Here is a 25,740-nt window from a genome sequence, read left to right on the forward strand (position 1 = left end):
GGGGATGGAAAAAAATACCAGCATGGTTCAAACAGTACTGGCTGGTGTCTCAATTGCCACAAAAAAGGAATTTCTGGCGAAAACATAACAATCTGCACTGATTGCGGACAAGCCCTATTTGCCTTGAAGTGACAACGTGTCGAAACTTGTGCGAGCTAAGAACTAACGAGGTATTACCTTTCACCGTGTGATTCCTAACACGGTAGATAACAACATTATCCTGAGGTGGGTTGAAGGGTACGACAGGAGTAGAGGTAATCGCATTGTCGACTCTTTAGCCATAGAAGCGGCTGGAGAAAGAATTTTAGAACCCAGTGAAACCTACGGCCTGATGACTTCGACAATTGCTGAACCAGCTAAACGTCAAACCCAGGCTTAATCCCAAAAGAGGTGGGATGGATTACCCAGGATTACCCTGGGCGACTCTGAGAAGCTGGCGACGAAGAAATATTTGGCGATGACCAGGAAAAACCTATACTTAGCAGTAGGATTCTCGCCTGTCCACTGTCAAATAAGGAAACATCTTCATATTATGGGGCATTCTATGCAGGATGTGTGACAGGAAGATGAAACTGTCAGACATGTCTAATGCGAGTGTCCGGAGTTATCGTTAATAAGAGAGTGTGTGTTCGGTCACATGTGGCCTAAGTTCTGTGGGCCTACACTCACCCCCCCTACAATACAGATACAGAAGTGAATGCATTTTCAGAATGATCGTTTTGAAATTTGATTTTATGGAACTGTTTTGAGAAGCAAGAAGACAATTTTTTTTAAAAAGCTGTAATTTGATCAAGACACCTTATGGCGTGAGGAGGACGCCATTAATAATTATTCACAATCTATTACATAATTCAAATCGTTACTCATAAGAAGTATCATAAGAATGTAATTACGAATGGAGATATATCTTGATATATATTCACTGTTATGTATTTTGCCTCATTAACTACCCAATATTTTTCTGTTGATATTGAAGTTAGCTAATCACTGATACAGTTCATGAGATTTGGTTATGGTAATTGAATTGTTGATGAGTTTTTCTTCTCGAAATGTTCAAGTATGACTAATTCAGAGTAAAGTACTTACTAATATTGGCTCTTTTTATAGGGCTTCATTATCGAGATTCGTCAGCTGCTTCACAATTTTCTTCCAACCATTACTCGATAAAATTTTCAGAATTGAGATTCTATAATTTACAATTGTTCAAGTCACGAACACTAATATAATGTGTTTTTTGAATAGGTTCCATCACATATATTTGGAAATATGTTTATATCAACTTGGAGTAAATTAGGATCGTAAAAACCCTATAAAATATAAGTCAAATTGTATTTTTCATTGTGAACTGAAAAAATATTCGGTGATTCACAAAGTTTGCTTTCAAAAGACAAACACACTCGGTTTGTTCGTACGCCAATGGATTTGAATAATTACTCCCGCCTACTCACTTGACTCATGCTCCACATTAATTCGAGTTCGACATTTGAACCCGAAGAATGTACTGAAAGCAAGTCGCTTGTAGTTCTATTTATAATTATAATAACCAATATTATCGGTTTCATTGGCGAGGGGAGAATTAATTATTTGGTGTAAGGATCGAATTACGAAGTAGCTAGATATATTTTTAAAATTTTAAGTTATGAAAAAATACTTTCCAAAATTGTTGCAGATATCAAAAAGCTTCAATTTTTGTAAACAGTTGAAAATTATGTGATAGTTTTTGAAAGAGACTAGTTTTTGAAAAAAAAATAACAAATATGGTTTCGTTTTTCCCCACTAGTAAAAGAAATGAACTGACTCTTCGTAATTAGTTGGTATTGACTTATCACAAAAAGTGAAACGTTTTTGAAAACTGTAACTTTGTCAAAATTAGTGAAGCTGTCTAGTTGAATATTGCATCAACAAAATTATGAATCGTTATTATATCTATAAAGTTTCGACAGTTGGATCATCTTTATTTTCTATCGAAGCAAACTGATAAAATTCAAAAGAATCCCACTAGTTTCAGGGTCAAAATTACTGTTGCTGAAAGTTTTTTCGCTCTTATGAAGCTGTTTTATTTATTTTTTGATCTTATGATAGAAAACATATTACCCCAAATGCCTATACTTAACAGCGATTTTTCTGGAAGGCGCCCCAATCTTGATTATAATTAGATATGTATCCATTGTTACATGGAGACATTTCTGTGGATTTTTTTTGTTTCGGAAATACTACTAAATATACCTACTACTGAATATCTTTATATACAACCTTCACAGCTTTCTTATCAGTAGACAATACAAACATGTATTTTTTAGAGGTATCTCTTGAAAGGCCAACATATAATTGGCCCGGTACTAAACTACGTTTAGGTGGAATAGCCTTACTTAGATCGTTTTTTTTTCAATGAATTTAATCTCTGTGATCTGTCCTTGAAAAATAATTGTATTCAATTCAAGTGAATGTGATTCTGGTATCAAATAAACCAATATGAACGATGAAACTGATCAACTCAAATATTTTAACAGTTAACATTCTTCCAAGTAGAATGAATATTCATTTCAAAATTGAAAAATCTGTAGTTTCACTTTGAATAGGGTTATTTCGTGGTGACAAAATGACCAATTTGTTTGGTATATATGATATATATGAATATCTTTATATACAACCTTCACAGCTTTCTTATCAGTAGACAATACAAACATGTATTTTTTAGAGGTATCTCTTGAAAGGCCGACATATAATTGGCCCGGTACTAAACTACGTTTAGGTGGAATAGCCTTACTTAGATCGTTTTTTTTTTCAATGAATTTAATCTCTGTGATCTGTCCTTGAAAAATAATTGTATTCAATTCAAGTGAATGTGATTCTGGTATCAAATAAACCAATATGAACGATGAAACTGATCAACTCAAATATTTTAACAATTAACATTCTTCCAAGTAGAATGAATATTCATTTCAAAATTGAAAAATCTGTAGTTTCACTTTGAATAGGGTTATTTCGTGGTGACAAAATGACCAATTTGTTTTACCCAATTACAATTTATTTGAACTATACATTTTTTTCTTTGTGTGATATCTGAAGTCATTACTTTATACGTACTTGAAAACATAACTTTAATGAACTCCATTTTGAAGCTTTCAATTACCGGTCAACGTATCAGTAATATTAGTAGGTGTCAACATTTTTTCTCAGTGCCATATTCGAACTTTTATGCAAGGCTCAGCTGTTTTCACAGATAATCTTATCAGAGATAGCATTCGTGTTATTTTGCTGCACTTTGACCAATGAGCAGCTTGTTTAGGTCATCTGCTGTGATTCACTTGGGAAATTCCGATCAAAACATTCAACAAATGGAAACCAGTAAATGGTCACCAACAAGTCAATTAACATTCCATGAACTTGTGAATGAAATAAACACATTATGAATTTCTCCGCAGAAATGTTAGTTGTCCCACTTTCAAGGATATCACATCTAAACTGTGATAGGAGATAATATCTAGATACTTACAAGGTTCTTTTTTTCGTTATGAATAAATACATATACAAGTTCGATAACAGTGGAATATTATTGAATGAAATGTTGACGCTTTTTTTAAGGACAAAACACAAGCACTATAAAAAAATTCTTGAGGCGCTCTAACAGCGGTGTCTGTGCGAAACTAGCGATTGACGTTGGATTAGAATCGATGGAGATTAAATTCTTCTGGAAAACCGTTCACAGGAAGTGTATTCCACATAAACGCAGTTCTCCAAATGGAAGAGTTCTTAAACACCGAAGTTCGAGGTGTACTGAGTTGAACCTCGAAACGATGAGCAGCCACAGTCCGTCACGTATTTCAGCTTCAGGGTATGGTTGGGAGCGGAGCTCCACACATGAGAACAATACTCCAAAGAAGGCTGATTTGAGCTTTATAAACCATCAGCAGTTTTCTGGTTCGGAACAGAGTGCCAAGCTTTTGAGAAGGAGCCTTTGCAATGGGGAATGTTCCTCCTGACGAAAATGAAGTATTTCCATAAAAGAGCTCTAAATCAACGCATTTCAAACTTATCACTTCAACCTTTTTCTTCACAAAGGATATTTGAAAGGATTCGTTTCTATTTCACCATTTGGCAACATTGTTTATGACTAACAAAGGACAATGAATCTGTTACCTGCATGAGACAAAAAAAGATGACATATTTCAGAGGCGTGCTGTTCTGTTTACTTATGTTCCGAGTTCCGAGACATTCTGCGACATATGACATTTTGTGCACCTAACCTATCTTCCTCTATATGAATAAATAACAAAACAACTGTTGTTTATGCGGCTTGTGTAGGTGGTATTGAACTATAATTTATATTTTGCTTCAATTGTTGATTTATAAAGATAATTTTCCTTTTTTAACGTAGAATATCTAGGTACGTATAAATTATTTCAACTTGATATAGGCGCTGTTGCCAATATGTGACATAGAAACAAATCCCTTTGAAAACTAAAACCCAACATTTGAAACATCAATTTGAATACTTTCCGAAGTGAATTTGAAAAACTCATAAATTAAACTCGTCTTTATTTTGTTCAAATTTGCATTTGCTGTAATAACCCAAATTGAGGAACATTCCCCATTCTAGCGACAAGATTATGCCAATACATTTTTGGTGTCCATTTTAACACTCAACAAACTCATCGAAGTAGAATGTGGAATTGTCTGGACCTGATATTACTTTATCCGGTTCGAGACATTTATCATTTTGGAGAATACTGATTCCTGGGTTTTTGTGGCATTGAATTTTTCCTGGTTACCTGGTTAGTGCTCTGATATAGAAAAATCTGTGAATGATAACACACTTTCCCACATATACAATTTAGAATAATGTGTTATCATATACACTTGGGGTTGCTCTACAAGTATACAAGGTTGCTCTCGAGTGCTGATTAAAGAACATCGTGTAGGTCTGTATACAATTCTCATAAAAATCCGACCCTTACAGATATTTTCATCTCTGAGGTGGGTCTTCATGTTCATTCTAACAAAGCAAAATTTGACCGTATTCATTTCACCCACAACATCAATTCTTGAAATCGTAATGATTTTCATATCAAACCACAGCTATCCACATTTTTGAAAATAGTTTGAAACACTTTTCATTAGACCATTGATTTTTATAATGAAGTGAAATTTAAATTTGTTATTAGTTTTTACAACTATGTATTTTCTGAACTATTCACATACAGTATGTTATATCTGTATGTATATTGTATTTATGGGTTTTGAGTGTAATTACTCAGACGCTAATTTCTATACAAATCATTTATCATTTTTGTGTTCAGCTATGCAGCTTTCTGAAAGAACATTCCATGCAAGTAGCCGTCTAGGATGTCTTTTTACCATCAACGCTGGTGTTTCCCAGAAATCAATATTGTCTACAGTAGGGGAGCCCACGAAGCAAAATGAGGATTTACTCGAGCGTTATAGAGACATATTAGGTTGCAAAGCTTAGATGATAAGAAGAAAAACTGTTATATAATATATATCTTTTCATTGGTGGGGAAAGCGGCTATAGATTTTTGAATATTATGTAAAAAATACTGTTGCATCCACATACTCGAGCGCATCAGATATTGATAGCATCAATGTTCTACGTATTTTTAATAATGTTCGTATTTTAATCTGATGCATGTGGTTGAACATAAGGGTTAAAAGTGAAAAGAAAAAAAATCAATCGAGCGCGTCAGATTCTCTAAGGGGGTGTCAAGTGCAACAAAAAAAGCTCTCATTCAATAATCTGACGATTTCGATCTTACGCAAACTCGCGGCCATTATTATAATGTGCGAAAAATTCGCCATTTTGAAATACTCAAGCGCGTCAGATTGAGATATATTTTGTTCATCTTCATGTTATAGACGTGCTGTATCATAATCTGACAATTATCTAGAGGGATTCGTCTAATCTGACAAAAAAAACTTTTTTAATTTTTTTAATCATTGAAGTCAATTAATTGAAAAGCTCAGGAAATAGAATGCAAATGAATAAGTGTGAGTTTTTTAAGTGGAATACTTGTATTTATAAGAGAATAATTTTTAAAAAATGCTCAAAAAAATTTAAGTTTCTATACCTAATCAATTGATTAATTGATCATCATCTTCATCTTCATCATGAACTATTCTCTGTGATCAGTTGTGATGGCAAGAGAATTCAGAGTGGAAACGAGTAATAGATAAAGAAAAAGTGAATAGACAAATAGAAACTCGGAGAGGGAAATATAGGTGTCACACAGCTGCACGCATTGAACTTTATCGACAAATTTTTGTTATTTCGGCTTGCGAAAATCGTCAGATTATATATTTTTCGTTATGCTTGAATCATTTCCCTTGAAATAAAAAAAAATTAGCTATGCTCGAGAATGTCGAAATGACGTTATTTTTTTACAACTTTGCTGCCCTCCCCTTTCTTTACGTTACTCTCAAATTGTCAGATTACTGGAATATATACTTTTTAGCATGTAATTAACTCACCCTACCTTAATCTGACGCGCTCGAGAATTTCTGATGATCAATTTTTTTACTAATCTGATCCTTTATGCTTCATGGGTGTCCTTATATATGGGACTCATATTTGGTGGAGGTACTTAACCGGGTACAAGGTATTCCCCTGTATATTAATCTGATGCGCTTTAGTGAATCCCGAAATCCCCACTTGGGCTTCCTTATTACTACAACCTTATTTTTATTATATATCAACGACTTATAGCAAAAAACCAAGAATCCAATATGCTACAGCACACTTGTCTCGTTAATTCATTTTGATAGTCTGGAATATCGAAGTAAAGTTGGTGATTTATCACTCTTTTAGAGATACTTTAATGGAAGGTTTTCAAGTGACTTGGCACATTCAATCCCACCAAGAGCGGTACATACCAGAAATACGCGATGGGCTGTAGCTGCTCATCATTTTGAGGTACATCTCAGTACACCTCGAACTTCACTGCTTGAGAGCTCTTTCAGTTGGAGAGATGCATTTATGTGTAATAAACTTCCTTAGAATGTTTTTCCATATGAATATGATCTCCAGCGATTCGTATCCAACGTGAATCACTACTTTGGCACAGGCACCGCTCTCAGAGCATCTTGAAGATTTTTCTGTAGTGCTTGCGTAAAAACCTTTTGAATGAGTGTTAATTTCGAACAATTCAATAGCAATTGATTAAATGATCTTATATTTCAACAAGTTCTTCAACAAGACAAGAATTTCAAGTCCAATTTACAGTTTCCATTAACATGTTTCATTTATTATAAAATTCTTTTTCTTCGTTTGAATGTCTGAAACACTTTGAAAAACATGTTTTGTTTGAGACTATGGATCGTTCACACGTCTAGTCCAAAGAAACAAGACGAAGCACTGTGTTCTATACAGCTGGATGCTCAACAGGAAGAGCATTGTGATGTTATCAAAGGGATTGAAATTGCACCTTTATGCAATGTTGACTGTGATAAATTATCAGCTGCTTTTTCGTTGAGATTTTCAGTCAGTTAGGGTTATGAAGTTTCGGTAGTTTGAATTAAAATGATTATAATTTTAAGAGTGACTGATTCTTGGCTTTCCACTACCCCATCTTGATACAAAAAAATGTGGGAGTCTTCCAAAGAAAGGAAGGAAGAAATCAATTTTGAAAGAAGTAACTCTATACATAGATTTGTACATCATGCAAAGCAGTAACTTTCAGATACAAACTGAAAGAAAAAGCCCTGCTGAAAGAGCTACTTTCATATAAACATTGAATTATACGAACGAAAAATTCTTTCGAAACAAATACTTCTATATGAACACTGAATTATACGAAAAACACTTTTATCTACTCAGTTTGTATTTTAAATTTTCGTTATGGAATTGAGTCATAGGATTCCTACACAATATATTGAATGAAAGATAAAATTTTCACTTGGAACACGGTTATCCTCACAGCTAGGCATCGATGTTTCGCCGTAAGACACTCGCCTTAGGGCTCTTCAGTACCAATTTGAAGAACATTGTAAAAAAAACAATCTATTCATTAATTACGATTTTTTTTTCAGAAAATATCTGAATATAAAAATAACATAATAATGTAGGAGCATCTAAATTAGCTGTAACAATTTCTCATACAAATCGGTTTTAATGTTCAGACAAAACCGCCTATGATAAAAAATAGAGATATAGGGAAATCAAAATTAATTGAACATATTTAAACACAGATGGTGTACATATGGTGAATTGGTACAACATTTAAATTCTCATGACCCTAACGGTCCAAAAGTAAAATAAAGGAAAGGCGTTATTACATACGGTTTAATGGAACTGAGAATATAACGATTCATTGAATTTGGATAGGTAAACCTCCGCTATCTGATAGACTGTTGCTAATCGTTCGAAAGGCAGGAGAAAAAAAATGTACAAAGTGATTTTCAGTTTCAACGATTTGACAAAGGACATATGTGGTCTTCCAATTGTATTTCAAAGGAAGTGAACCTTTGTTTGTTTGAATTGAAATAGGTACTTTTTAGAAATATCTCCAGAAGAAGTTAACCGTTTCAATTCAAACAAGATTCCTATGGCTGGGATTGAATCAAATAAGTGTCATCGTGACATAAGAAAATGTATCTCTTCTGTAACATAGAGTCGTAATATGATGAAAAATAATAGTTTAAAAAACTGATAAAACACGCTTCAATAGCAACACAAACTAACAAATGAAGAATAGTTGAATAAATCGATAATAAATCCTATGGCTTGATGTAACTTATGACTTTCAATAAGTCTGAAATCAAAATAAATCTATTTACAAAAAAATTAATTTTGTTGTATTATTATCAAGAAAGGTGTTGATGAGGTAATTAGACAAGTGTCTTATTCCGAAACTTCGAAGTCCGTCATTGAGGATGATAGTGTTCCATGTAAGTGAAATCTCATATCGTAACATATCTCAAATCGTAACATATCATAACTCTCTCATATATTATATTCTGTAGCGTTTCTATGAATGATATCTGATTTGATTCTAAAATGAAAGTTTGAAACACAAACATAATAGCAAAAAGTGAGTTTCGAATTTTATAGCTGTTGACTTTCTGATCAAAATGGAATTCCTCATCATTGCGAAGTACCAACGCAAGGTACTTCGCAATGAGGAGGGTCGATGAATTCGAAGTAGAGCTACTACAGAATGGCCACCCCGATCCCCGGATTCGACTCCAGTGGAATTTTTTCTATGAGGATGGTTGAAATAAAAAGTCTAAGAAACATACTCAACTATTGTAGATAATCACCAGGTGCTATAGGCTGATATTATTCAGAATGTAAGGGAGGAAACAGAATCTCTTTTATACCATTTTATGCAAGTTGATGGTGTTCGGTTTGAAACCTTGATGAATAAAATGTTTCAGCTCAATTTCTTTTTCTAGTTTCAAATCATAGTATACAGTATTATAAATGTTTTTCTCTTTTTTTTTTCTTACATTCCTTATCGTTATAATGTCAAAAAATGTTACAGGTGTCGTTACAGAATTTGAAGTCCTTTCAAATGAGATGCCATCCTATTATTGTATTGCCTATTATCCTAATTTGATTATTCTATTCTCTTTATATGCCAACATCAATTTGTTTTTGATCACTGCACTTTTACGTAGAAATTTCGACTCGCATGTATTTTCTATTGATCTTTTACCAATCACTATCAATAATTTTTCCAGTATAATTTGATATTTTTTTAATTTCATAGATTGAGTGGAAAAGCGTCACTCTCTTATTCTCCATCGGAAAGACGGGAACTTTACCTTTAGCAATAACTGTGTTTAATACTATGATAGTTCATGTTTATTAGTTTAATAAAATCATTATTCATTGTTATTATCGAATATTAAAAATACTGGTATACTATTTCAAATATTTCTGTGAAAATTTCTATGAACGCTCCGTACAGCCTTCAGAAATGTGAAGGTAACTGCATCGATCAGAGCTGACATAACCTTTACAGAAAAGGAGAAAGTACAATTTCGTGCTGGTGTATTGTTCTCTGCTGTAAATAATAATTACAATGGAAATAGAACGCATTTTAAATTTGATATTGTACGAGCCTTTCGAATGTTCTGAAAGGAAAAAGGAGAACGGAAAAGGTGACTGACTTTTCGAAGACGGGTAAGAAAAATAGTCGGTGGAGTAGATTTTCTTGTAACAATATTCAACTTCTGAAAACGTTAACATGATTGGAGAGAAATAATTGTCTTTGGAATATTCAACAATTTATTTTTTATCAACATCTTGTGAATTGTCAAGCTTTGCTAATGCTTTTATTCGAAATAACGACTAAAATATCACTCACTGACTAACTGTTATTTGTCAGAGTTTGAACACTCTGAAATCTATAGGCAGAACAATTTTCTCAACAGCCAATCTGCTATGAAGAGATTACTGAAGAAATCGACAGATAATTCCCGTAAATTCTGCAATTGTTGGACATTTTCTGTACCATTATTGTAGAAATTGTTACAATTAGTGGTGAAAATGAGACAAGCAGTGAAAAAATGAAAAATGAAAATCATGACACATTTATGAAAGCGAAGGTGCAGAAATGCAGTTGTAAAAAAGAAACATCAAGAGCAGGTACCATATTGACAGAAGAAGGAAAAGTAAAGACAAATGGAAAGAAAGAAAAATCATAATATATGGTATTGAATATTCATTTCAAGAAAGGAATGAGTTTTAAAAAATGGAAGGTTTTCTATATGCTGCCTATACAATTCAACAAATTCTACAGACAACATCTGATTGATAGATTGATAAAACAAAAGATGAAAGAATGTTGCGATAGATTGAAAGGGATGCCAAGACGTAGAACAAACCGCAAATGAAAGTAAGAAATAGAATAAAATATGGAAAATTGACACATGAAACTGAAAACCCATACACGTTTAACACCCATACAGGTGAGAAAGTCGTTAGGAAATGAGTAGTAATTATTATTTTCGTTTAAAACATAAGTTGAGACTATTATCATGACTATTCAAAATTCTCAATCGCGAATTTTCACAACGAAGATTAAATGTCTGGGTCACACTTGTCACACATGCTTTGACAATTTGCGGAATCGCTAATTATACAGCAATGAGCGCTGTTGATCTTGCTGGGAAAAATGATTCTAACCCGAAAGGGAAAGTAGGTACGTAAGGCTTGGTTGGGAAAAAATTGAGGGAGAATTCAGTACAATGTATAGGATTTGATTGATGATGAAAACAAAGTCTTCATCTAGTTTCTTATAGAAACCAAGAGTGTACTTACACTCAATAATGAAATGAAAGTGATTAAAAACTTGGATAACTGACTCATATGCCAGCTTTGCAAGTAGTTAGTTGAACATTAGATATGAGTGCTAGTGATTGAGAGTTCGAAACACATCTAAAGCAGTTTTTTGGAGTTTTCAACCACTCTATTGAGTTGTGATGCACTGTTTGGAATCTTTGGTGTAGTGATGAATATTACTGAAGTTCAATCCGAACCCCAAACCGTCACCCTAAACTCATTGGTCATTGCTTGTTCGTAGTTTTTCGTCAAAAAATAACACCGAAATAATGCATCAGCCACCGTATTCAGCAGGTTTGACCCCCTGCGATTTTTTATCGACATGTTCTCAAGATTGAAGTGACATATGAAAAGACGGCGTTTCGCGACTATTGATGAGATAAAACACTGGTATAAGTGTATTACATCTGGAGAAAGCTACTTTGAACGGGTAAAAATAGAAATTGATGAACATTTTTTGATTAAAATGAAAATTCATCTTAATTCATCGACATTTAAACTGTTTGACAGTACGGAATTTAGACGTGAGCGACAAGTTCGAAGAATTTAGACATAAGCGACAAGTGTGAACAGACCTTAAACGAAAGAAATCTGTAGGACTAGAACAGAAACTGACATAACGAGATGGAACCAACTTACTCTGAAACATTTCATTTTGCACCCGAACCGTCGAAATCAAAAGTCTCTGGCTTTCCAACGAGTCTATAATATTTTCATAACTCTCAGTACAGTACACGCGGTATCAAGGCCGATTGAAAGTTCTAAGAATCGCTCGGTTTACAAACGTTTTTAAAAATAGCGTTCGAAATTAGACGGATGTTGACCATTTGGTTAACCATCGTGCACGTCAAGATATGACTCAGAATATTCACGAATATGATTCATTTACCGTTCGTCTCTGCTTTAATTCAATGTCGTTAAGGAATTCGGCGATTACGCATTGTCCTGTCATAGGCGACATGTATGTGAGGGCTTCATCTGTAGGTACCGACGTAAATTGTTTTTATAGTGCTGTATCATGAACTGGGTTAACTTTTTTGTTTCATCTGCCTTTTGGACATAAGACGTATTTCTTACTAACAGATCGACGACATCTTCCCCCATGAAGACGCCATCATCTTCTGCCTTTCTCTGCAGCTTTCACTGCAAGGCAACTACTTGGAAACTAGTTCGGCAACGCTGAAAGCCCTACACAGGAAGGGAATAGCGGCAATGACGAACACTTTCGCCACCCAACCAAGGAGTCCACGTTCATTATGATTCCGATGCCTAACAACGAAAACCCCACAATCCCCGACAATCATCAGCCGATAAGCTTGACCCCATCGATGAGCAAGGTGGCATAACGCGTCATACTGAAAAAAGTCGAGGACTTGACCAAGGAACTAAGAATTCTACCGGCTGAACAGTTCGGCTTCAGTTCCGAACACTCTACGGAACTTTAAGTCCTGAGGATGGTTGACTTCGCGATTGAAGGTTTTACCCGGACAAAGAATACCACACCCGAGCGATATGTCAGAATATATCGGACAGAGGACTCAGCCGAAATGACATATTTTTGCTAAGAATTCAATGGTAAGACTAATCGATTCCTTACCAGCAGACCGACGATGCTGATGCAGAGTAGGACAAGAACTCTCCACCAAGTGACTCCTGGAAGCAGGAGTCCTATTAGGTGCAGTTCTCTCCCCACACGTCTTCTCAGTGAACACAGCAGACGTGTACCTAAGCCAGAGAACAACTTCAACAAGTTGGTATTCTACGCAGACGACACAGCTCTACTGGCAAGATTTAGTAACCACGCGTTAGTTACATCATATCTTCAATAGCAAGCGGACGGATCAGAGGAGTGGGAGATCAGTATCAAACCTGACAAGAGTCCGGCGTTACTGTTCATCTGGAGAAAGGTACATCTGGAAAAACACGTCATCTTCAAGAGACAGAGGATTCCGTGGACCAACAAAGCAAGATACCCGGGAGTTATCTCGACAAGAAACTAACATTCGGGTCCCACATAAAAAAGAAGTTAGGGCTGGCGAAAGCCGCTCGACGAAACCTCTATTGAGTCATAGGAAGCAGCAGTGAGCAGGACTAACGTGGGTCTCCGCGTGAAACTGCTCCTAATCAAGACCATGCAACACACAGTAGAGCCAGGTTTCAAAAATTAATCAGATATGAATTATTTTATTAGTTTTATTTGTGTTAGTTCAGTAGTTGAAACAGCGTATTCAGATATTAATATTCAGTTCACGACTAACAAAACTACTTCCAATAAAAACCTTCAACTATAACCTAATTTATTCAGATGAGAATATGGTGACATTTGAAGAAAACAATCATACAATCAATGCTGAAGGTGGAATACCTATCTAGAAATGTATGTAGTTTGAATTTTATCCCACGGTGTGACTTGCGATTCTCGTTACGAAATTTTATTTTCGTGCAAACTGACCTGGTAGCAATTTGTCTGTCGCCCTCCTTATCTACATCATTCACACGACTTGCATATGAATGCCCGATGCACGTTCTTGGGCACGCCAATGTGTTACCGTTGTTTTTCTCCTCGTTAAAATTGTGAAGAGGCTTAGTGCCGCTATTAGTATCTATAAAAATATTACGTTCAAGAATGCAACTGCAGCGTACTTAACGTTCAAAGCGAAGAGTTATATCCTTTGGAGTCATTTGATGCGAGACTAATACGCATCAAATTCAGCCCAGTTTTCTAGAAGCTTCTGAACCAATTGGACCGAATAATTTGGGAAGATGCATGCGTATGTTTTCTGCAGAAGGGCCACACATTTTTATAATTTGTTTCTGAAAATCATGACTCGAGGTTAATCTCAAAATTGCGACTCGACATCAAACTCGAAATTTTGGGATCACCTTGCAATATTATCCAGAGAGTTTTTGATGAGGTAATAAAACAAGTGGCTCATTCCTAAACTTTGGAGGTAGTTCAGCAACTTCAAAGGTAGTTAAGCAACTTCGAAGGTAGTTCAGAAACTCCGAAGGTAGTTTATCAAACTTTGAATGTAGTTCAGCAACAGTTTCGAATTGAAAAAGGTATTTCATTGTAGAATATTGTTAATGTGATATAGACATTGATGTAGATAATCTCGACAGTGACAAAGAAAAAACTTCCTGCAATATCATCCAAAAAAATTTTGATGAGGTAATGAGACAAGTGTCTTATTCCTAAACTTCGAAGGAAGTTCATCAACTTCGAAGATAGTTCAACAACTCCGAAGGTAGTTTATCAAACTTCGAAGGTAGTTCAGCAACAGTTTTGAATTGAAAAAGGTATTTCATTGTAGAATCTTGTTAATATGATATAAATATTGATGTAGATAATCTCGACAATGATAAAGAAAAAACTTCTTACAATATTATTCAGAAAGGTTTTGATTAGGTAATAAGACAAGTATTTTACTCCCATACTTCGGAGGTAGTTGAGCAATTATAAAGTTACTTCAGCACACTTCGATGGTAGTTCAGCAAAATTTTCAATCGAGAAAGGAAGCTCATTGTAGGATCTTGTTAATATAATATAGACATTGGTGTAGATATACTCAACAATGACCAAGGCAAAAAATCTTGCAAAATTATCCAGGAAGATTCTGATGAGGTGATACGACAAGTATCCCATTTCTAAACTTCGAAGGTAGTTCAGCAACCTCGAAGGTAGTTCAGCAACTTCAAAGGTAGTTCATCAAACTTCGAAGATAGTTCAGCAACAGTTTCCAATTGAGAAAAAAGTTCATTGTAGGATCTTGTTGATATGATCTAGACATTCATTTAGATAATCTCGACAATGACAAAGATAGAACATCTTGCAATATTATCCTGGAAGGTGCTGATTAGTTGATAAGACAAATATCTTATTCCAGATTCGTCCAGATTATAATAATTGCATAATTATGTATAATCTACACATAATTTTGCAGAGTTTACTTTGAACTTGATTGGTTTCTTCCTTCTTCTGGAAGTTTCGCGAAATTTTCGATATAGATGAATATAGAAAGCCAAAAACCTCTTTTCCAAAAAAAACCTCTCCTGAATTTCATACCACCAAATATCAGTGGTCAGTCAAGTCTCTTTTGAGTCTTTAGAACTTTGAGCAAAATTCTGAATTCAGTTTTCGTTTCGAATAGCTGGGTCATCGAGTACTTTGAGTCATTTTCATTCTCTTCAATCCCCTCAGTTTCAATCGTCAGTCAATACAAGTGTCGGGAGAGTATCCGGATGTAATCCTAGATTCCAAACTGACCTGGAACCAACACTTGGACAGGATAAAGAGGAAAGCGGAGGTAGCACTGATCCTTGCCAGACGCACCAATGGAAAAACATGGAGGCTAAAACCAGACATGGTATACTGACTATACACGATGGTGGTTGAACCCATGATGACATACGCACCTCTGGTCTGGTGGCCAAAGATGAAGCAGGCGACCGCCATCAACAAACTAGGCAAGGTGCAAAGACTTGCATGTTTGGGAATGACGGGAGCAATGAGAACTACCCCAACAGCTGCATTGGAGACACTCCTGAATCTACCTCCTTAACACTTTGTGATAATGAGGGGGCCAGGATGGGCCAATTCAGACTTGAAAGCTCACCGAATCACAAAAGATCGGACCGAACAGAAATTTCGGAACAAGTGGAGGAGCACATATTGAATATGTGCATGGACCACATGACACCGAAGTACACCTTCAACACAAACTTCACTGCCAAAATCATAAGCCGTGAAGAGTGGAAGACCATTAGTCATCCCGAAAACATGTTTGGAAAAAACACCCGGTATACAGATGGATCAAAGATCAAACATGGAATGGGAGCTGGAATATACCGAGCGAATAGAAATTTAAACTACAGCTATCCGCTAGGACTATACACATACGTTTTTCAGGCGGAAGTGTATGCTATCTTGCAGTGTGCAAGGCTTATTAAATTGAGACCTCAAAGGAATGAGCGGATCAATATTTTTACAGACAGCAAGAGAGCACTAGGGGCTCTGACAAACTCGAAAGTGACATCAAAACTGGTCTGGGAATTCCATGAAGAACTGAATGAACTTGTAAACAGGAAAAAATTAACTTTGTACTGGGTGCCAGGGCATTCAGGAATCACAGGTGATGATAAAGCTGATGAATGCGCTAGACGCGAATCATCAATTTCATATATAGGTCCTGAACCAGCTCTGGGGGTACCAAAATCATTGGTATGAAACCAGATTAGGACATGGATCAATAAGAAGCACACAGAGTACTGGACAAAAGTACTTGGTAACAAACACAGTAGAACTTTCATTAGGAAACCGTCCAAGAAAAGAACCAAAGAACTACTTAAATATAGTTGGGACTGGCTCAGAATGATTACAGGGTTACTAACCGGTCATTGTCCGCTTAGAGGACATCTGAATGGAATGGGGCTGTATAACGGAGACCTCAGCTGCAGATTATGCAACGAAGGGATAGAAACAGCTCTACACACCTTATGCGAATGTGAGGCACTGAATCACAGGAGGCAGGCAATATATGGACGTACGAAATTACGTCCAGGAGAGTATGACGAAAATCCAACACGGAACCTGTACAAACTAGTACAGAGAACGAGACTGATGGAATGGATGTCATGGGAAGATGGGAGAATGAACGCAATGAGCCCAAGAGACTGCAGTGTTTTTTGGAGACTTGGACTGAATGGGCAAGTCAGACAGCTCCCAAGGTACAAAAAAAATCGTCACTCATGGAAAGAGGGTTAGAGACAATATGGGTCCCTGGAGAAGACCAGTAAAAAGTAGAATTGAAAAAATATCACAATGTTCAGAGATAACAGAGATAAAAATTCAGGAAATATAAACAAGGCGGACTCCAAGGAATTGCATTCTCTAACACAAATATTTGATCGATATTGAAATTATTTTTGAATAGCGTATCGAAACTTGTTTACTTTCAATACGATCCCAATCATTGGATTCCTCTTCGAGACCGGGCTGATTCAACTATAGGATACGAGATCGTTTCGGTAGACTACCTACAAGTCGATTTTGTGAAAGAATTCCATTTAAATGTACGATTTGTATCTCTGCATCCTGTTTATTAGCGAGCTAGTCGGTCGAATTTCTCTTACGTGTTCGTTTGAAGGAAACGAAAGTTGTATCGCTGGTTTTTTCCCATGAATTAATGGAGACTGGACGGCATTGGTGTAGTACCAGTACTGAAGGATTTGAAAATACTGAATATCATCACGAAATCTGGTTTGCAAAAATAGAGGTTATGGCATTGACCCTTGATTTGGCTAATAACAAAATATATGCTAACACTTTTTGAACATTGTCTATTTTTGGGATTTGAAATATTTTTAAGGCCTCGTTGGTATTTAGCTCTCACAAGCTGGTTACTGAAAAAACAAATTTTAAACAGATTTCTCTGAAACAGATATTTCTCTCAGAACAAAATCGATTATACTTCAAAAAATGTTTGATGCAAGTATCTGAGATGTTTTTTCTTGTACTTACATATCTTTCTATCCGGGAATTTCATTGTTTAGTTTTTTCTGCGGAGAAAATTTCGTTAGTCTCTTTGAAATCTTTATCGCACATGGTATCATTCCATCTTTCCTGGTACCACTCCATAACACCTATGAATATGAATATAATGATCCTTCTCTCCGTAATATTGGATATATCCAGGACGAGGATTTAAGGACCCTGGTGGAGACTGACCCTTTAACCCGTGCCCTTTAACCCGCAGGTGGGTTAAAGGGCACGACATTGCCGACCCTTTAGCCAAGAAAGCGGCTGGACTAAGAATTTTAGGACCCAGTGGCACTTACGGCCTGATGACTTCGACAATTGTGGAACTAGTCAAATGTTACATCCATGCTCAATCGCTAAAAATATGGGATGGAATCAAAGGATGCAATCTTGACAGGATCACGGGAACAGGAAAAATCTATGCTCAACAGTAGGATTTCTAACTGGTTTCTGTCAACTGAGGAAACACCTCCATATTATAGGTAAGGCTAATGGAAACACCTCCAAGCAGGAAGAAGAAAGTGTCAGGCATGTCTTATGCGAGTGTCCGTAGTTATCGTGTATGTTCGGCAAGTCTTGGCCTACACCTGCCGATATAAAAGAGATGTCTCCTACTGACCTGTCCACCTTCCTGGAAAGGACAGGATGGACGATGACCTAGAAGGACAACTCATCGGGAGGATGTACAATGGGCCACATGTGGCCTGAGTGCTGTGGGCTTACACTCACCCTCCTTACTCCACAGATACAGACACAGAAAGGTGTGTGGGATGACGGAAGAACCGGAAATCAGCTCCTATACGAAAAGTGTAGCCTTCACGACATCCGGAGACGTTCAGGACATCTATGAGCGACCCAGGTACTTCACAAAGGCGAAAACCCACCAGAAAAAGACCATGATCACTGTATGGTGGTCAGCGGCAGGTGTCATCCACTAGAACTTTTTGCAACCCGGCCAAATCACCACAGCAGAGTCCTTTTGTGAGTAAATCGATGAAATGTACCGAAAACTATAACTTTCTCAGCGGTAAAACCTTCGCCAATCCGGTACAGCCAAAAACGGCCTTTGTCAACTTCACCAAATCCCGAGCATCCAATTGTTATGCTGACACATTACATTTCATATTATGTATTACAGTTCAAATTAGACTCTTGAAATCCTAATACAGATGGGGAATTGTCAGACATGCATTGTATTCGTGGTCAAAGTAATAGAAATGGTCGGCAAGCTTGACGATTATATGTTATATCCAAGACGTAGCGTACCTCATTACACAATATTTGCTCGGTTTTATCAACTTTTGCGAGGGAGCTGAACTTTAAAAAAACAAACGTCTGACTGTGGTCACCTTCAAGAAGTACGAAGTGTGCAACTAGAAGAAGCAGTTCAGGAGTTAATTGCAGACCCAGCTGAAACAAGTAGGACATATTGATCGTAGGAATCTTCACTGTAATGAAAATTCTTGAAGAAAATCAGTTGCATCCGTTTCATATTCAATGTGTACAAGATTTTGTACCTCTAGCTTTTTGCTGGTGGATTCTTCACCAAAACGTTGAAATTTCTAATTTTCCAAACGGCGTTTTCCTTAATAATAACAAGGCTGATTTTGGGCAACACTGTAAACGAAATTTCCATGAGTATCGCCTCTCAGCTAAATAAAATCCACACGGAATATTTGAAGCTCATTTTCAGCATCAGTTTTCAGTAAATGTATGGCTTGGAGTTCTTGATGATCATTTAACTGGTCCATATTTTCTCCCACGAAGGCTTGAAGGCGATTCTTACCCTAATTTTCCACAAGAAGAGGTACCTGCTCTTCTTGAAGAAATTACTCTACAGTTGAGGAAACACCTCTGATTTCATTTCAGCATGTAAGTACGTAAATACTTAGATACAGTCGATCCAAAGATTTGGATAGGGTAGGGGAGGTACGGAACGTTGACCTGCTCGATCGCTCGATTTAAATCCTCTGGGTTTCTGTAACGGAGTTTGCTCCACTCCTGTCGGAAATATTGGAGATCCGAGAAATCTAATTTTAGCCAGCTGTGTTGAATTTTGTATCACGTTTTCTTCTTTGAAAATGCTTAAATGAAAATGCTGAAATGAAAATGGTTGAGGCTTTCGCGGTCGAGGTTTTCAGTGTCACTTTTTTCGGGTTTGAAGGGTGTCGATTTTTGGAATTTCTTCCTGACGTTTCGCTGAAGCGGGTGGCTAGCTTTTTCAGAGGTTCATCCTGAACGTATTTATGTTGACTCATTATGTTGACATTATGTCAACATATACACGCTTTACGCAGTTTTGATATCCAGTCATCGGAGACAACTCAGGATGTATAAACATCTAAAAATGCCACTCGTGCCAGTCAAACGTCAGGAAAAATTTCAAAAACCGACGGTCTTCATACCTGAAAATAGTGACACTGAATGTTGAAATAGGTTTCTCTCGATAATAAAATTGTCATTTGTCATTTTTCGGTTTGTCAGGAAATATGTAAAGTCAACTAAAACTTCAATTAAAGTTCATTCACGCGTTGTGAATGTAAACCATGAATATATAACTGAGCAAGTCATGAAGGTGTGAAATGATGGGTGTTCTGCGGTGTCTAATATCTTCATGTTGTAAATGTATGAATCAACAGTTGAATATATCAATACCAAATGAGAGGTATTTTGAAAGACTTCTTTATTCAGAAATTGCATACCTTTTCACTATGGTATTCTATATTGACCGTTAGTCAACTCATATTGTGACGACATATGTTAGGGAAGTTGCCAGCTAAACACGAATAATTTGGTTTCATGCTTATGCTGATGTGTTTATAATTCTCCTTCATAGAAATGATAGTATTCTTCACTTATTCGTCAATCATTATTCAAATTGCTTTTCCATTTTTTTTGTTACCACGATCCAACGAGAATTGAGTTATTACAGCAAATTCAAGTTTGAACAAAATGAAGTTGAGTTTAATTCATGAGTTTTTAAAATTCACTTCGAAAAGTATTCAAATTGATGTTTCAAATGTTAGGTTTGAATTTTTGAAGAGATTTGTTTCTAATTCACATATTGGCAACAGCGCTCATATCAAGTTGAAATAATGTATACGTACCTAGATATTCTACTTTAAAAAAGGAAAATCATCTTTATAAATCAACAATTGAGGCAAAATATAAATTAAAGTTCAATACCACCTCCACAAGCCACATAAACAACAGTTGTTTTGTTATTTATTTATATAGAGGAAAATAGGTTAGGTGCACGAAATGTTATATGTCACAAAATGTCTCGGGACTCGGAACATAAGTAAACAGAACAGCACGCCTCTGAAATATGTCATCTTTGTTTGTCTCATAAAGGTAACAGATTCATTATCCTTTATTAGCTATAACCGATGTTGCCAAATGGTGAATCCCTTTAAATGTTGAATGTTTCATTTCATTCCTCTTTTTTGAGTATTTAAATAATTTTTTAATGAAAAAGGTTGAACTGATAAGTTTAAAATGCGTTGTTTTAGAGCTCTTTCATGAAAACTACTTGATTTTCGTCAGGAGGAACATTGTTACAGATTCGATACAGATTACTTGACTTACGAAGTGTGAACTTTTTGATGTTCACTGTAAGAGCTACTTTATTAAATCGTTTACATTCGGTTCGAAAACAGATGCCAGAGAGATGGGATTTGGATTAGCAAATTTTGACTACTGACGTCATCTAGGATGATTGATTAGTAATTGATTTAGCGTTGAACACCACTAGCTTTAGAGCAAAATCTGCTGGATGGTTATTTTCAGATGTCTCAGGGTTTTTCAAACATGAATATACGATTAAGAAAATAACTTTTGATAAACCATTTTCAAGTAAACTGAGTGTGTTTACAGCTAAATATAACACATCACTAAACTTTTGGGGAAAAATAGACTCATTTTGATACAAAGTTGATACGACTACAATCTAGGTATCAAGTAAAATTAATAAACTATTGCAATGTCTGCATTGGAAATACCTAATGGTGAAAAGGATCCTGTAGAACTTGCAGTTTTGATTTTTTCTGGAGTGAAATTCTTCAACAAACTATGAGTGTATTTCAGTATAGATCAAAATATCATTGACAAATACAAATTGAAATATCAGGCTCTTGTGATACATATTTGTTTGCAGTTAAGCCCTAAAATCAAACATGAGTACTTGCAGAAATTTTCATGGATAATCTAGAAGTCGACCTTCAAACATCCTTTGATTAAGAATTTCTTGTATTGGCATAGATATGTGGATGACGTTTTGGTATATTTTACAGGTACTAAGAGGCAATTAGATACTTTTCCTAGGGATATTAACAAAATTCATGAAAACATTGAATTCACTATTGAAATAGAAGCAGACGACTCAATAAATTTCTTGGACTTAACAATTAGTAGAAGGAACAACAAACACGAATTTTCAATTTATCACAAACCGTCTTATACGGATATTACTATACATTACAATTCTAACCATCCTTATAAACACAAAGTAGCAGCTTATAATAGCATGATTCACATATTTGTTAATGTTCCTCTTTCAATAGATGATTTCAATAAAGAACTCAATATCATGAAGCAAATTGCGGGTTTGAAGCCGAATTAATAAACAAAATACTTGCCAAGAAAGTATACGCAAAAGCGATTCGTGATGTAGAGGTATAGGTAATTTTCTGGAGGGACTCTCAACAACTTGAAGTATTCAAATCACTTGAAAAAGCTACTGTGCTAGCGAAACATATATTTTTAAAATAAAATTTGTTGAGTTCAAATCGTGAGGTGTAGTTTTTGAAAAAACGAACATAAGTAATCTTTGTCACATAGCAGTGTCAAATACTACTGCTAAATTAGATATAAAGTCAAGGATCTTCTTCTTTTCTCAAATTCCATTGAATTATTAAGAGTCAGTTTCTTCGATGTTTTGTGGTGAGCGTAAGAGTTCAATACTGCTTTTTTTGAGCCTCAAACTGAAATTATCATTTTTTAATCTCAATCATCATAGTGACACTTGTGTTGCACTGTTTGAAACCTTTGGCATAGTAATTAATATTACTGGAGATTTTCCTAACACTAAACCGTTATTTTAATACGTCGACTCGTGTTTCGATCACCAGGTGATCATCTTCAAGAGGAAGATCAAACTGTTGTTGAGTTTAATCTTCCTCTTGAAGATGATCACATAGTGATCGAAGCACGTGTCGAGGTGTAGAAATAACTACAGTAATGTTCGTTGTGGTGATGTTCTTTCGACTTTTTCTGGGTCAGTTGGTAGCCCGATTCTTACTCTGAGACCATGAGTGATCACGGTGCAACGTACTAGGGATCGAATGTTGAAAGCTAGGACCTCGTTAATTCTAGACTCGCCCAAGATTCACTATCGAGAAGGACGACAGCTAAACGAAAAATCTATTATAAACCTCTCTTTAATTTTTTTGTGCCTTCTTTAGATTCTCGCACCATTTTTCAGGCGTTCCGGTCCTGTTCTTCTGAAGAAGACGTGTACACATGGGATTAATGAACTATATCCTTTCGAAATAACATACTAATTTGATGGACAGTCAGACTCGTTTGTTTTTCTCGATATCAACATCGAACCAATTCAGAGAATATTGGGTAGGGTTGATTTGATTACAGATATAATTGAAGGTATGGCTTGCTGGATGAACGCCATAAACAAAGGCATGTATATTATCAACGTGTAGGTCGAGATTTGAAAAATGGAGAACAAGACGTTTGAAAATGCAATCATCGTTCACAGTTTTCGTTTTCTGACGAGAGCTATTAATTATTTTTTGTTTAGAGGTTCAATATGTTATTTTTGCACTATAATTGGGTCACTTATTTTTGTTGATTGCGGCTGATTGCGTCTACTTTTTGGAATCCGACTGCTTCTATTTTTTTGAAACGCAAAATCTCAGCAATCAATTCTTGCAAAGATCTACGATTCTGCGTTGTTAAGAAAACAGGAGCCTACTTTTTTTGGGAAATACAAATGAAAGTACTTTTCAAGAAATTAAGGTTCAAAGCAGTCAAAAACTGTGTATAGTGCTTTTTTCCCTTCTGTTAATGAAGAAAAGAGAAATTAAACTTGCTTTTTTTTTTGTTTGTCGAATTTGTATTTTTTGGAATGTATTAACGTTCAAATCTGAAAGAAGTTGTGAAATCAACGACAATATGTTTTTTGTTCCTTATAGTATGTGAAAAACGTGCAAAATGAGTACTTTTTTGAAATAACAAATGTTTAAATCATAAAAAAACTGTGCAATTAAGGACAAAATGAGTATTGAAACTTCTCGTGTCTAGAAAGCGTACCGAAATGCTTCTTAAAAAAATGAACTTTTGAATCATGAATAAACTTCTAGTGTGTGAAAAACGTGTCGAATAAGTATTTTTTGGAATAATAAACGATTGAATCATGAAAAAAACTCTGCAGTTAAAGACAAAATGCTTTTAATGCTCTCCAGTATGTGAAAACTTGCCAAATTGATTCATTTTTGAATCCACAAATGTTTAAATCATGAGAAAACTGTGTAATTAATGCTTTTCGATTATAAAAAAACTGTGCAATCAGAAACAATATGCTTTTTTTTTCTTTCTAGTATGTGGATAACGTGCTGTGCAAATAATGCTTCCTGTTCTAATATTTGAAAAACGTGCAGAATGAGTGTTTTTTTCGAAAAAATGAACATTTAACTCGTAACATACTTTGCAATTTGAGAAAAAACGTTTTTGTACCTTCTACTGAATGGGTTCTTTTTGATGAAATAACCATTTAAATCATTCAATGCTTTCTTTTCTATTTAGTTTGTAAAAAATGTGCTCTATGACTACTTTTTTGGAAGAATAAACGTTTGAATTTTGAAAAAACTGTGCAATTGAAGAAGAAAAATTGTTTTTTGTACCTTCTAGTATATGAAAAGCTTGCCGAATGGGTACTTTTTTCAGAAAATGAACCGAATTATTGGAAAACTGTGCAATTAGGGACAAAATGCTTTTTTGTTCAGATGAAGCATGTTGATGTGAAAACAATAAAGATATATCTACAATAAATGATTGGAAAACGATACTTACATAGGGTTGTTGGTTATGAGTCGGTAGAGGTAAGAGATTTGGCGGGTGTTGTGGAGAAATGATTACATGCCTCAAGGTACCATTCTCGTCCACTATTTGTTGAACAACATGACCTGGAGGAACTTGAACTGGCATTGCTATGGGCGGAGAAGCGTTAGTGGATACCATGGGAACTGTCACCGGACCTGAAAATAAAAAAGTATACATTTCAGTAGTTGAAAAAAAGCTTTTTAGCTCTTGAAATGCAAATTGAAATCATTTTTGCACGCTAAAACTTCAAAGGGGAGACGTATATGGACTATCAATATGGAACATAGGAACTTGTTTTATTTGTTTATTCGAAACTGTGAGTGGATGGCAGTCATAGAGGAAATGGTTTTTTTAGCTATCTCATGAATATATCCCTTTTTATTGAACTTTCTATGTTTTTTACCACTTTCATTTGTAACTAACATTACTGCAGTTTCTTCCTATACGGACATTTTCAAACTTATACAGAGTTTATTGTATACGTTTGAAAATGTCCGTATAAGACGAAACTGCAGTAACGTTAGTTACAAATGAAAGTGGTAAAAAACAAAAAGTTTCATATAGTATGACTGAAATATAAGCCAAACACGCAGGCTATGCATCTTCTCCGGTAACGCAGAAACTATTCCAAGCATCCTCCATGGCGTTCGACTGCGAAGAGTGAACAGAAAAAAGTAGTGTCGATCCACGTAGCCTCGGTGATGACGCACTCGGTATAACCGGTCACCTAGGTTCATTGTCGTCGACCATGGAGGGGCCCGGATGTCACCGGAGTTTTCCATGA

At 35.6% G+C, this 25,740-nt stretch overlaps 1 protein-coding gene across 2 annotated transcripts in view; it reads right to left on the reverse strand.

Moving 5' to 3' along the window:
• Window positions 1–25,740, reverse strand: part of mtgo (miles to go) — a 180,591-nt gene that overhangs the window by 50,319 nt on the left and 104,532 nt on the right. For both annotated transcript variants that reach the window (XM_074169272.1, XM_074169273.1), the window contains one exon: window positions 24,927–25,111. In XM_074169272.1, the coding sequence (XP_074025373.1) occupies window positions 24,927–25,111 (185 nt within the window). The remainder of the gene's footprint in view (window positions 1–24,926; window positions 25,112–25,740) is intronic.

Source organism: Leptinotarsa decemlineata, unplaced genomic scaffold, assembly GCF_025532065.1.
Source record: "Leptinotarsa decemlineata unplaced genomic scaffold, Ldec_3_MD MMD2_P_RNA_scaffold_5, whole genome shotgun sequence".
Taxonomy (NCBI): Eukaryota; Metazoa; Arthropoda; class Insecta; order Coleoptera; family Chrysomelidae; genus Leptinotarsa; species Leptinotarsa decemlineata.